A 15,034-nucleotide genomic window follows, 5' to 3' on the forward strand; every position below is an offset into this window, starting at 1 on the left:
AGGATGTTGTTCCAGAACTGTAAAGGCTTTTTTAGATGTGGTTTGGCAAACTCTAATCTGGCTTTTCTGTTTTTGAGGCTCACCAATAGTTTACATCTTGTGGTGAACCCTCTGTATTCACTCTGGTGAAGTCTTCTCTTGATTGTTGACTTTGACACACATACATCTACCTCCTGGAGAGTGTTCTTGATCTGGTTGTGAAGGGTGTTTTCTTCACCAGGGAAAGAATTCTTCCCGGTCATCCACCACAGTTGTTTTCCATGGTCTTCTGGGTCTTTTGGTGTTGCTGAGCTCACCGGTGCGTTCCTTCTTTTTAAGAATGTTCCAAACAGTTGTTTTGGCAATGCCTAATGTTTTTGCTATCTCTCTGATGGGTTTGTTGTGTTTTTTCAGCCTAATGATAGCTTGCTTCACTGATAGTGACAGCTCTTTGGATCTCATCTTGAGAGTTGACAGCAACAGATTCCAAATGCAAATAGCACACTTGAAATGAACTCTGGACCTTTTATCTGCTCATTGTAATTAGGATAATGAGGGAATAACACACAGAACAGCTGAGAAGCCAATTGTCCCATTACTTTTGGCCCCTTAACAAGTGGGAGGCACATATGCAAACTGTTTTAATTCCTACACCGTTCACCTAATTTGGATGTAAATACCCTCAAATTAAAGCGGACAGTCTGCAGTTAAAGCACATCTTGTTCGTTTCATTTCAAATCCATTGTGGTGGAATATAGAGCCAAAAATGTTAGAATTGTGTTGATTTCCCAATATTTATGGACCAGGCTGTATAAAAAATGAACATATACATTTGTAAATATCAGTGATTTCTCTAGTCCACCAGCATTAGTAGTGAGTGTGTTGAGCCACTGTCATGTGTTTTAGGTCAGTTACTTTCTAATACAAATTAAACACATTTCCATATTTTCTTCTATATGTCCTGTTATCTGAATGTATAATATTAATGCAGTGTGGTCTTCATGCTTGTTGAAGCACTTGGTGTAAATTTTCATCATCTTTGGGTATTGGCGAAATGTATGTACAGGGAGTGCAGAATTATTAGGCAAGTTGTATTTTTGAGGATTAATTTTATTATTGAACAACAACCATGTTCTCAATGAACCCAAAAAACTCATTAATATCAAAGCTGAATATTTTTGGAAGTAGTTTTTAGTTTGTTTTTAGTTTTAGCTATTTTAGGGGGATATCTGTGTGTGCAGGTGACTATTACTGTGCATAATTATTAGGCAACTTAACAAAAAACAAATATATACCCATTTCAATTATTTATTTTTACCAGTGAAACCAATATAACATCTCAACATTCACAAATATACATTTCTGACATTCAAAAACAAAACAAAAACAAATCAGTGACCAATCTAGCCACCTTTCTTTGCAAGGACACTCAAAAGCCTGCCATCCATGGATTCTGTCAGTGTTTTGATCTGTTCACCATCAACATTGCGTGCAGCAGCAACCACAGCCTCCCAGACACTGTTCAGAGAGGTGTACTGTTTTCCCTCCTTGTAAATCTCACATTTGATGATGGACCACAGGTTCTCAATGGGGTTCAGATCAGGTGAACAAGGAGGCCATGTCATTAGATTTTCTTCTTTTATACCCTTTCTTGCCAGCCACGCTGTGGAGTACTTGGACGCGTGTGATGGAGCATTGTCCTGCATGAAAATCATGTTTTTCTTGAAGGATGCAGACTTCTTCCTGTACCACTGCTTGAAGAAGGTGTCTTCCAGAAACTGGCAGTAGGACTGGGAGTTGAGATTGACTCCATCCTCAACCCGAAAAGGCCCCACAAGCTCATCTTTGATGATACCAGCCCAAACCAGTACTCCACCTCCACCTTGCTGGCGTCTGAGTCGGACTGGAGCTCTCTGCCCTTTACCAATCCAGCCACGGGCCCATCCATCTGGCCCATAAAGACTCACTCTCATTTCATCAGTCCATAAAACCTTGAAAAAATCAGTCTTGAGATATTTCTTGGCCCAGTCTTGACGTTTCAGCTTGTGTGTCTTGTTCAGTGGTGGTCGTCTTTCAGCCTTTCTTACCTTGGCCATGTCTCTGAGTATTGCACACCTTGTGCTTTTGGGCACTCCAGTGATGTTGCAGCTCTGAAATATGGCCAAACTGGTGGCAAGTGGCATCTTGGCAGCTGCACGCTTGACTTTTCTCAGTTCATGGGCAGTTATTTTGCACCTTGGTTTTTCCACACGCTTCTTGCGACCCTGTTGACTATTTTGAATGAAACGCTTGATTGTTCGATGATCACGCTTCAGAAGCTTTGCAATTTTAAGAGTGCTGCATCCCTCTGCAAGATATCTCACTATTTTTGACTTTTCTGAGCCTGTCAAGTCCTTCTTTTGACCCATTTTGCCAAAGGAAAGGAAGTTGCCTAATAATTATACACACCTAATATAGGGTGTTGATGTCATTAGACCACACCCCTTCTCATTACAGAGATGCACATCACCTAATATGCTTAATTGGTAGTAGGCTTTCGAGCCTATACAGCTTGGAGTAAGACAACATGCATAAAGAGGATGATGTGGTCAAAATACTCATTTGCCTAATAATTCTGCATGCAGTGTATCTGCTAGGAAGTGCCTCAGGAAGATGTATTCAGTGACCTGCAAACACTTCATAATTTCTATGTTTTTATTCCCAGAGCTTTCAAGAAGTAAAAATGACCTCATCTCCAAAGCACGTCTGAAAACATTGAAGATGACATTAGTTATTGTGGTATCATTCATGGTCTGCTGGACTCCTTATTACCTGTTAGGAATATGGTACTGGTTCCAGCCAGAAATGATTCAACTGACCCCTGAGTATGTTCATCATAGCTTATTTCTCTTTGGCCTACTTCACACCTGCACTGATCCTTTTGTATATGGATTGTACACCCCATCCTTCAAAGAAGATGTACGCAACTGGCTCAGAAGAGTAGGTGGTCTTCTATCAAGAAGAGCAAAGAACAGCAAGCAACTAGCAGACTCTGAGATGACCATCAAAGACTTCACTTCCATGGATGGGCCAACATCTACTGGAACAACCCTGCAGTCAATATTTTGAAGTTGACTGTGACTTTTAAGATACACAAAACAGAATATTAACTCAAATATTAAATCCAGCAGACAACCAGTGGGAAGTCGATGGACGGCTTTACATGTATTGTTCTACCAAACTTAAAAGCCCTACTTCTGCTATGTACTTTGGGCGTTCATTTTGGCATTGGCATATTTTTTGTTTCTCTCTTTAACAGAAGATTCTTTAAAATACAGGAGGAATAGATAAAACTGTTCATGGAGAGCTGCCTTTGTGTTGTTTTTCCACATGTCTTACTAGTGACCCTGGTAGAGTTTGAAAATAGCTCTCCGAAAGTCCTATTAGCATAATTACTGGAAACAATTCTCTAGTACAGAATATTTTTCTAGATGCAGTGCTATATATACCTGTGACCTTTCAAGCTTTATCTTCAACTCTTATTTATAATATTGGTGCATGTAAGAATCTTTTAGTTTTTTCTTTCATTACATGAAATGGAAATTCACACTGTGATATCTCTTAAGCATGTTGTTTGATTGAGCTGTACTGAGTTCTATAGCGCAACAGCCAACATCTATTCCAGCCTTTCCACATTTATTTATTCCAGCAGAACATAATAACCAGTCAAAGTATACAAGTATGCAAGAGTCAAATAATAAGTACACACAAAAACATAGTAACATACTGTAGATTGTAAGACTGAAAATAGACATATGCTCATGCAATTCCTAGCGTTAGAAAGACCTTCCAGAGTGGCCGACCCATGGTTGACATCATACTTACCTGGTCACTGCCGCTAGGCTCAGTGTCTAACTCTACCAGCCTGCCTCTTCCTCTTCCTACCACTCTGACACAGACATGACTGCTGCAGCCAATCACAGGCTGCAGTGGTGACCTGCTCCCCTTGCGTCATGCAACCAGTTGTCGTGACGAAAAGGGACGGGGATGGTGGCGGGACCAAGTAAGTATGATCTCCAACATGCATTGGCCACTCTAGGAGGTCTGTCTTACTCTTGGTTAACCCCTTTATGCTATGACAAACATACAGCAAAATAGATCCCTATGGCTCTGTAAGTTCGGTTCAGCAGATCTTCGGGACATTCAGTTTTTTAGGTCCAGACTGTTAAATATTAGTAGAATGCAGTGTTCTAGCATTACTAAGAATTTGACACATCAATGGTTTCTATTGTATCAATAAATTTCACAGATATGAAGGTGAGATAGCTTACACAGTGTGCGTGATGTATCACTTTATTATACACTTCTTTTCACATAAGCAAAGCCCGTGTGAGCACAGACAAGAGCACAATCAGGGATATTAAATGGCCTTTGTCATATTATCCTATTCAGTGGCTAGAAGAAGGCATCACAATCTATTCATTCTTATCTTTCTTATTCTATATGTGTTTGGTTCTCGTTATTACTGTATATTGCATATAATAAGTTGAAGTTGCCTCTTTCTCTTCTATCTATTGTGATATAACAATACACCGGAATAAAAGGTTTTTATAAAAAATTTGACACCTAAACTATTTGTGATGTTTTCACTTTTATATTAGGTGGGGGAAAGGTTTGCCTTTGGCCCTTGCTGCTATTTTCACCATTTAGTTCCAACCTTTATGTACTGTATTCAACCAGTAGTGGCGGGTATATGACCTCACATACAAAATGGGGAAAAGGGAGATTAAATTTTAATGGAAAACATTACTATTTGTGTTTTAACAATTGTTCTGCTGTACCAAACCTCTGTACACTCTTAGGGCCAGATTTATCATTAGCTCAGGTCAGAATAATGGAGTGAAAAAGTCCCCAAAAAAGTCCCAAACGATAAAACTGTGCACAAATTTGCGACTTTTTTCTGCTCTGCACTATGCTCGCCAGTTTTCTGAAAGTGGGCGTGTTTTCTTATGTACATGAATCTCTAGACAGATTTACTATTGGGACTATTTAAAAAGTTGCAAAAAAGTCGCAATTTCACTCCAGTGAGGACCATGCTTATCTTATGAGACTTTTTAATAGAACATGCGACTTTTTCATAAAAACGTGCAACTTTTTCGTAAAGATGTGCGACTTTTGTAAAGCTGCTTACTGACGGATAAACTGCTACCGTCAAACCACATTTATTACAGTCTTAACCACCTCCCGACCGCCTAACGCACGGATGCGTCCGGAAGGTGGTTGATTCATTCCTCCTGGACGCATCCGTGCGTCATCTCGCGAGACGCGAGATTTCGGTCAGAGCCGGCCCGCGCATGCGCATCGCGGGCCGGCAAAAGTTAAAGAACAATTTCGTCACCAGCCTGCCAGCAACGATTATTGGCTGGCAGGCTGGCGATTTTCAAAAAAAACAATCACAAGCCATATAACAGATCATATTAGTAAATATGATCTATATGGCTTGTCTGCTCCTCTGCTGGTCCTTTTCGTCGGTTGGATCCAGCAGAGGAGCAGACTGAACTGTGAGTAGCACCAACAGTACACTGTAGCCCCAGATCACCCCCCTGCACCCCAATTAACGCTTTGATCACTCCTTTGATCGCCCCTGTCAATCACTAGTGAAAGGATAAAAAGTGATCAGTGTAAACTGTCACTTTTTTTTTTTCACTGGTATTGACTGTTAGGTTTTAGGATAGTTTAGGCCCCTTGGTTAGGTAGTTTAGCGTGAGTTAGCGCCCAGCCCACCGCACCGCAGTCACTTATTCGCTGTTTAGCGTATCGCTAATCAGCATTTGTACTTTTATAGTATCTGTAAGTGATCAAAACTGATCACGGTCAGATCTATAATTGTATTAGTGTCACCTTAGCTCGCCCTCCACCCAAAACGCAGTGTTTGCCCGATCAGGCCTGATCGGTCGCCCACACGTGCGTTCACCCACGCCCGCCCCGCCGCAGTGACAAAAAATATATATTTTTTGATCACTGCACATTCACTGCAATTTAAAAAAATCAGTTTTGATATTTTTTATCAACCGCAGCGGCCTCCGGTACTTCGCTAGCCTCCCCTTTGTAAGACAGGCTTGCTTTTTTTCTTGGGTAGTCTCAGGGAATACCCCTAAATTTAGTAGTCCAAAATGTCAAACAGGGGGTATTCTTCTGAAGAGGCCTACAGGATTCTGACCCAGTCGGATGAGGAGTGGGAACCCTCATCTGACGAATCTAGCGGGTCAGAATATAAACCTGTAGAAAGCAGTGGCTCTCTGACCCAAAGTTCGGACGAGGAGGCTGAGGTCCCTGATAGCACCAGGCGTACCCGGCCCCGTGTCGCTAGACCACAGGTTGCGCAGGATCCGCTTCAAGAGCAGCAGAGTGGGGCTGTCGCTGCCAGATCACGTGGTGAGGCATACACCAGCAGCGCAGCCCTTCCTGGACCTAGTACCAGCACTGCCGTACAACATGGTGAAGTAGCGAGCACCAGAAGGGCAGTTGAAGCTGGTACGGTGGCACGTGCAGTAGTTACCCCGTCGCAGCCACCGCACAGACAGGCCCGTAGAGCCCCTAGAATCCCTGAGGTGCTGGCAAACCCTGATTGGCAGTCACCAACTTCAGCCGCACCATTAGTTCCCCCTTTCACCGCCCAGTCTGGAGTTCGGGTTGAGACGGCTCATATCGGTTCGGCCCTGGGATTTTTTGAGCTGTTCTTGACTGCAGAGCTCTTAGACTTAGTTGTGGCAGAAACAAATCGGTATGCCACACAATTTATAACCGCAAACCCGGGAAGCTTTTATGCCCAGCCTTTCCGGTGGAAACCAGTCCAAGTTTCTGAAATTAAAATTTTTCTGGGCCTTCTCCTCAACATGGGTCTAACTAGTCTGATTTTGGGCAGACTAGATGGGCCAAATGGTTCTTATCTGCCGACACATTCTATGTTTCTATGTTTCTATAAAAAGCATGAATTGCGGTCATATTGGTCCACGAACCCAATTCATCACATGCCCATGTTCTCTGCTGCTATGTCCAGGACACGATTTGAGATCATCCTGCGTTTCCTGCATTTTAGCGACAACACCACCTCCCGTCTCAGAGACCACCCAGCTTTTGACCGGCTCCACAAAATTCGGCCCCTCATAGACCATTTCAACCAGAAATTTGCAGATTTGTATACTCCCGAGCAAAACATCTGCATAGACGAGTCCCTAATACATTTTACCGGGCGCCTTGGCTTCAAACAATACATCCCAAGCAATACCCACAAATTTCGTGTCTATGAGGGAAAAGATCAGACCCTGGAGCCGGTCGGTTGCCCTGACTACCTGGGGAGCAGTGGGAAGACAGTCTGGGACTTGGTGTCACCCTTATTCGGCAAGGGGTACCATCTTTATGTGGACAATTTCTACACAAGTGTGGCCCTCTTTAGGCATTTGTTTCTAGAACGGATTTGCGCCTGTGGCACCGTGCGACCTAGTCGCCGGGGCTTCCCCCAACGGCTCGTTACCACCCGTCTTGCAAGGGGGGAGAGGGCTGCCTTGTGTAAAGAAGAACTGCTCGCGGTGAAATGGAGAGACAAGCGTGACGTTTACATGCTCTCCTCCATTCACGCAGACACGACAATCCAAATTGAGCGAGCAACCCGTGTCATTGAAAAGCCCCTCTCAGTCCACGACTATAATTTGCTCATGGGAGGGGTGGACTTCAATGACCAGATGTTGTCTCCGTATTTAGTTTCCCGCAGAACCAGACGCTGGTATAAGAAGGTGTCTGTATATTTGATTCAATTGGCTCTGTATAATAGTTTTGTTCTCTACAGTAAGGCTGGGAGAACACGATCCTTCCTCAAATTCCAGGAAGAGGTCATCGAGAACCTCCTGTATCCAGAAGGTTACGTGGCCCCATCCACCAGTGTAGTTAGCCGTCTACACGAGCGACATTTCCCCAATGTCGTTGCTGGTACCTCAACCCAACCGTCACCCCGAAAAAGATGTCTTGTCTGTAGCAGGAGTGGAATAAGGCGTGACACCTGCTATTTCTGTCCTGACTGTCCTGACCACCCTGCCCTATGCTTAGGAGAGTGTTTCCGGAAGTACCACACACAGGTACACCTAGCATAGGGATCACATCTCACCAGGACAGGCACACAGGGCTATTAGGGCCCATTCAATCACAGCTGCTGCAAACGTCTCCTTTCACATGGGACAAAGTGCATAACGTACTTCGCCACATCTTTGGGCGATTTGCGCTTTGCACATTGACCCATGGGGAAGGAGAGGTTTGTGCATTGCGCTGCTGTCAGATTACACGCAAGTCGGTGTATGCGGCGCTGCAAGACGAGATTTCTCCTCTGCAGTAAAAGATACGTTTGCCGAGGCATATGAGCTGAGGAGGTGGCGGTGTTCCTATGCTTTGGCAAACACTTTGTATATAAAAAAAATAATAAAAATCCCGGCAATGATTTATTCATCCACATCGATTGATGTGAATGGAGAAATCTGGTTTGCCAGGGCATACGAGCTAAGTGGGTATGGATGTTGGGCGGAGCTCCTATGTCCTGGCAGACGCCTTTCCCCTCCTTTTTTTTTTTGGCAGAGATTTTTTCATCCACATTGATCGATGCGAATGAAGAAATCTGTGCCGTTCATTTTTTTCTTTCAGCCCAGAGGCTGAACGGAAAAAAAAAAATCTCATTACCCGTATGCTCAATATAAGGAGAATAGTAGAAACTCCTAATGCTGGGCATACATGTAATGATTGCGGAGACCCTCAAATGCCAGGGCAGTACAAACACCCCACAAATAACACCATTTTGGAAAGAAGACACCCCAAGGTATTCGCTGAGGGGCATATTGAGTCCATGAAAGATGGAAATTTTTGTCCCAAGTTAGCGGAAAGGGAGACTTTGTGAGAAAAAAATCTAAAAAATCAATTTCCGCTAACCTGTGCCAAATTTTTTTTTTTTCTATGAACTCGCCATGCCCCTCATAGAATACCTTGGGGTGTCTTCTTTCCAAAATGGGGTCACATGTGGGGTATTTATACTGCCCTGGCATTTTAGGGGCCCCAAAGCGTGAGAAGAAGTCTGGTATCCAAATGTCTAAAAATGCCCTCCTAAAAGGAATTTGGACCCCTTTGCCCACCTAGGCTGCAAAAAAGTGTCACACATGTGGTATCTCCGTATTCAGGAGAAGTTGGGGAATGTGTTTTGGGGTGTCATTTTACATATACCCATGCTGGGTGAGATAAATATCTTGGTCAAATGCCAACTTTGTATAAAAAAATGGGAAAAGTTGTCTTTTGCCAAGATATTTCTCTCACCCAGCATGGGTATATGTAAAATGACACCCCAAAACACATTCCCCAACTTCTCCTGAATACGGAGATACCACATGTGTGACACTTTTTTGCAGCCTAGGTGGGCAAAGGGGCCCACATTCCAAAGAGCACCTTTCGGATTTCACAGGTCATTTACCTACTTACCACACATTTGGGCCCCTAGAATGCCAGGGCAGTATAACTACCCCACAAGTGACACAATTTTGGAAAGAAGACACCCCAAGGCATTCGCTGATGGGCATAGCGAGTTCATAGAATTTTTTATTTTTTGTCACAAGTTAGTGGAAAATGATGATTTTTTTTTTTTTTCTTACAAAGTCTCATATTCCACTAACTTGTGACCAAAAAATAAAAACTTCCATGAACTCACTATGCCCATCAGCGAATACCTTGGGGTGTCTTCTTTCCAAAATGGGGTCACTTGTGGGGTAGTTATACTGCCCTGGCATTCTAGGGGCCCAAATGTGTGGTAAGGAGTTTGAAATCAAATTCTGTAAAAAATGCTGGGTGAGAGAAATATCTTGGCAAAAGACAACTTTTCCCATTTTTTTATACAAAGTTGGCATTTGACCAAGATATTTATCTCACCCAGCATGGGTATATGTAAAATGACACCCCAAAACACCTTCCCCAACTTCTCCTGAATACGGAGATACCACATGTGTGACACTTTTTTGCAGCCTAGGTGGGCAAAGGGGCCCACATTCCAAAGAGCACCTTTCGGATTTCACTGGTCATTTTTTACAGAATTTGATTTCAAACTCCTTACCACACATTTGGGCCCCTAGAATGCCAGGGCAGTATAACTACCCCACAAGTGACCCCATTTTGGAAAGAAGACACCCCAAGGTATTCCATGAGGGGCATGGCGAGTTCCTAGAATTTTTTATTTTTTGTCACAAGTTAGTGGAAAATGATGATTTATTTTTTTTATTACAAAGTCTCATATTCCACTAACTTGTGACAAAAAATAAAAACTTCCATGAACTCACTATGCCCATCAGAGAATACCTTGGGGTGTCTTCTTTCCAAAATGGGGTCACTTGTGGGGTAGTTATACTGCCCTGGCATTCTAGGGGCCCAAATGTGTGGTAAGGAGTTTGAAATCAAATTCTGTAAAAAATGGCCGGTGAAATCCGAAAAGTGCTCTTTGGAATGTGGGCCCCTTTGTCCACCTAAGCTGCAAAAAAGTGTCACACATGTGGTATCTCCATATTCAGGAGAAGTTGGGGAATGTGTTTTGGGGTGTCATTTTACATATACCCATGCTGGGTGAGAGAAATATCTTGGCAAAAGACAACTTTTCCCATTTTTTTATACAAAGTTGTCTTTTGCCAAGATATTTCTCTCACCCAGCATGGGTATATGTAAAATGACACCCCAAAACACATTCCCCAACTTCTCCTGAATACGGAGATACCACATGTGTGAGACTTTTTTGCAGCCTAGGTGGGCAAAGGGGCCCACATTCCAAAGAGCACCTTTCGGATTTCACCGGCCATTTTTTACAGAATTTGATTTCAAACTCCTTACCACACATTTGGGCCCCTAGAATGCCAGGGCAGTATAACTACCCCACAAGTGACCCCATTTTGGAAAGAAGACACCCCAAGGTATTCGCTGATGGGCATAGTGAGTTCATGGAAGTTTTTATTTTTTGTCACAAGTTAGTGGAATAGGAGACTTTGTAAGAAAAAAAAATAAAAAATCATCATTTTCCGCTAACTTGTGACAAAAAATAAAAAGTTCTATGAACTCACTATGCCCATCAGCGAATACCTTAGGGTGTCTACTTTCTGAAATGGGGTCATTTGTGTGGTGTTTGTACTGTCTGGCCATTGTAGAACCTCAGGAAACATGACAGGTGCTCAGAAAGTCAGAGCTGCTTCAAAAAGCGGAAATTCACATTTTTGTACCATAGTTTGTAAACGCTATAACTTTTACCCAAACCATTTTTTTTTTACCCAAACATTTTTTTTTATCAAAGACATGTAGAACAATAAATTTAGAGCAATATTTATATATGGATCTCGTTTTTTTTGCAAAATTTTACAACTGAAAGTCAAAAATGTCATTTTTTTTGCAAAAAAAATCGTTAAATTTCGATTAATAACAAAAAAAGTAAAAATGTCAGCAGCAATGAAATACGACCAAATGAAAGCTCTATTAGTGAGAAGAAAAGGAGGTAAAATTCATTTGGGTGGTAAGTTGCATGACCGAGCAATAAACGGTGAAAGTAGTGTAGGTCAGAAGTGTAAAAAGTGGCCTGGTCTTTCAGGGTGTTTAAGCTATGGGGGCTGAGGTGGTTAAAGGGCCGATCATAAATCTGACTTGGCTAAAACTGACTTTAGCCATATGTGAAAGTGGAGTGAGCTGTCAGAGTAATGATAAATCTGGCCCTTTATGTACAAGTGAATGCAAACCTAGGCAAGACCATCAACATGCATGTATGCAAAGTATGGACCAGAAATAATTTTCTTGCTCTTCTAGAATTAAGTCTTTGGCCTCATATGTCTTCACAACCACACGTGATCCTTTTTATAACAAACCTCAGTGAAAACCTTCCATTGATGTGTCGGTTAATAACCTGGCAATTATACAGAGAAAAGTGGTGCCATATAGACACTGCTTATCTGCAGACAAAGTCGTCCATCACAGATTACTTGTGCAGTAAGTCCCTTTCACTGGGTCAACCACGGATTGACATGCAGTGCGTCCTCTCACTTTGAGGTTCTTCAGCAGCTGCAATGCATATTATACATTACTGAGTTCATATGTTTATTATATACCCCTCAGAAGCAGCAGTCTACTTTTTTAATGACAAATATTTATTATAAGGAATATAGTACCACTCAACATAAATTATTAAGAATATCTGACGTTACTTCAGAGTTCTGTTACCTGTAGGGAACCTGTCAACATAAAAGATTGTCACATCCAAATCCTGCCTCTTCTTTGTTAGTCATTCCCTAACCTCCCTTTACCTGTGCTTTGGAACATAAATCAAAGTAGAAGGGACAGGATTGGGGAGTGGCCTCAGGCAAGAAAAACATGATTGGGGGCCAACATGAGATAACTGTTAAGATACTCCAGGTTTGGAGGCTAATTTTCTGCTGACAGGTTCCATTTAATGCACTCAGCCTGTGGCCTTGTCATGTCTCTCCATAAGGTCATGTTTCTCCTTGGTGACTGCTAATAGTCTTAGAATTTATAGTATAGAGTACATTATCTCATACTTAACCTAGCAGCCCTAGAAATTATGTTCAGCCAATATTCTAATCCATATTTGTATGTACCTACTGTTCTAACCAGATTAAAATTCCATCTGTCTTTTAGTACAATACCGCTATTAGAGATGAGCGAATCGAATCCCACGAAGTGGAATTCGATCCGAATTTCAGGATAAATTAGATTCGCCTAGAAGACGAATTTCCTCGTGCTTTGTGTCAGCGAATTGATTTTTGTTAACTTTGCACTCAGATGCCGCGATAATGTATGAATGCGGCATCTGAGGGGTATAATGAGGGGGGCGACGCTATCGCCGCTCCTTGTTATTGCACCCGCTACTTACAAAAAAATACACTTTGTGACAAAGTAATTCGTCACAAAGCAAATTTTTGGGGGAAATTCGGCGAATCAGCCGAATTGAGCTTTTAAGAAATTCGCTCATCTCTAACCGCTATATAACCGTCCCTATTGTATGATAAGAGAATGTTAATTAAACTTTTATTTGCTCTGAAGAAGAGTTGAGACACTTCTGTATCACACATTTTTCAATAAGCAGCGTTTTATATTCTCAGTGGATAATTAAGCCATTCAATTGCCTCATTGCCTTTGTTTACAGCTACATGCATTGCTCTCTATTACAAGGTAAAAGGAAGAGAAGTACTTACTGTCTTCACACACAAAACAGATCTGCTAATATGATACTGCTTTCCTATTTCACTGACACTGCATGATCTTCTGCCCAGCATGTGAAACACAGAGACAGGTAGAGGGAGAGCAAAGGGGCAGTGGAGATAAGAAGCATGTAACGAGTGATGTCTCATATGACAGATGTAGCAGGGTTAACACACAAACTCTTAACTCAAATTTCTTAACTTATCCCGTTATCTTGAAACAAAAGCCATTGAAAAGCAATTGAAGGTGTTTGCTTAACGCATTTAGTTTAGATAATGGTCTCATAAAGCATGAGTGTTAACTCTACTACATCTGTACATGAAGGAACGGGGGAGATCCAGAAAGTAGTGGAGACAGCAAGAAAAGGCATGTGATGTGTGACGTTCTGTACTATAGAAGGGGGCATCACACAAGCAGGAGATAATCGACATCTACAGCCAAAGACAAGCTGTTGAGGCCCCTTTGTATCACGGTCGGCGTGGCTATCACATACGTGACACAGAGGGAGGGAACGAGGAAGGCCCTGCCCAAGTGAGAGGGAAGATGGTGACCCCTGACTCACCTGGCGGCTGGCACCTGGCTGCCCTGACGTCCCTAGACGGGTTCCTCACCCGTACGCCGATCACGTGCCTAAAGCCCTGGCTTTCCCTGAGCTGAGCCCTAGGTAGTGAACAGGGCGATGGGAACACTAGTCCGCACCACTAACTGTAAGGGAAAACACCAAGGGGAGGACAGACATCACAGACTCAACATATATTCCCAGGTGGGCGACAACAGGAGACAACAATAAGCCAAACAGGGATCCGGAGGGTAGCACACAGGAACAACAACCAGGATTAACCACTCCAGTGGGTCAGTATAGATGTCCAGGCAGGAAGCTCTATAACTGGCAACTAGAGAAGTGTGAGGGGAGAATATAAGGAGGTAGGGAGTGGCAGACACGAAACAGCTGAGGAGGAGAAGCTACGGATCCCTGAGAGAGACAAAAAGGATAGCAAGGCAAACACAGAAAACAATAACTAAGAAACACCATGATCTTTAGATATAGAGCGCGCAGCCACCCGCTGCGACTTCCTGACCCCGGGTATAACGGAGTCAGACGTGGCTCTTGATACCCTCGTGACACTTTGATTACATCACAGGAATATCCTGTTATATGATCTACTGTATACTCAAATGTAGAAAGCCCAGGGTCCACATTTATATGTAATATTTATTGAAAATAATACTTTAAAATACAGTGTGGCATCATTGGTGCTTACAAATAAAGTGCCTGCCAATGTTACCAGTTACAGTGCATTCAGACGTGGACAAGATGTGTAAAATGCACATTTTGCAACCAATTTTGCTGCACAAAATTTTTACAAAACAATGAGCATGCTTCTTTTTTCTGCTATGGGTAGAAGGGGTTTTGCAAACGCCATCCACGTGTATTGTACTGTAAATTGTCATGGATTCTCATTACAAAATACACAGCAAAAGATGATTCTTCCACATCTGAACACACATCTGGCCTCCCTGTCCCCTCTCATTGCAGTTTTCTGGTATCGATGAACTGCTATATTAGAGAATGAAGTTCAAATGAAACTATCTTTTGTAGGCTAGTTGTCAAACTAACTTTTTCCAGCTCTTGCTATAGCTGTGCATTAATCATCTTGTTCTATTTGTCATTGCTGGGAGGTCTACAAGCTGTTCACATAAGTATAGTATACAAGCCAATATGCAGCTAGGCATCTGCAGCCCTCCCACAGCTCAATAGGGGGCCTGGCACCGCTGTCTATTACCGTCTGGTAATAGAGCTCTTAATATT

General features: G+C 42.5%; 1 protein-coding gene across 1 annotated transcript in view; it reads left to right on the forward strand.

Annotated features, from left to right (window-relative positions):
- Positions 1-3,087, forward strand: part of LOC120987177 (gonadotropin-releasing hormone II receptor-like) — a 59,079-nt gene extending 55,992 nt beyond the window's left edge. The window contains exon 3 of the mRNA XM_040415784.1: positions 2,684-3,087. Within this exon, the coding sequence (XP_040271718.1) occupies positions 2,684-3,087 (404 nt within the window). The remainder of the gene's footprint in view (positions 1-2,683) is intronic.
- Positions 3,088-15,034: the final 11,947 nt, after the last annotated feature.

Source organism: Bufo bufo, chromosome 1 (assembly GCF_905171765.1).
Source record: "Bufo bufo chromosome 1, aBufBuf1.1, whole genome shotgun sequence".
NCBI classification, from domain to species: domain Eukaryota; kingdom Metazoa; phylum Chordata; class Amphibia; order Anura; family Bufonidae; genus Bufo; species Bufo bufo.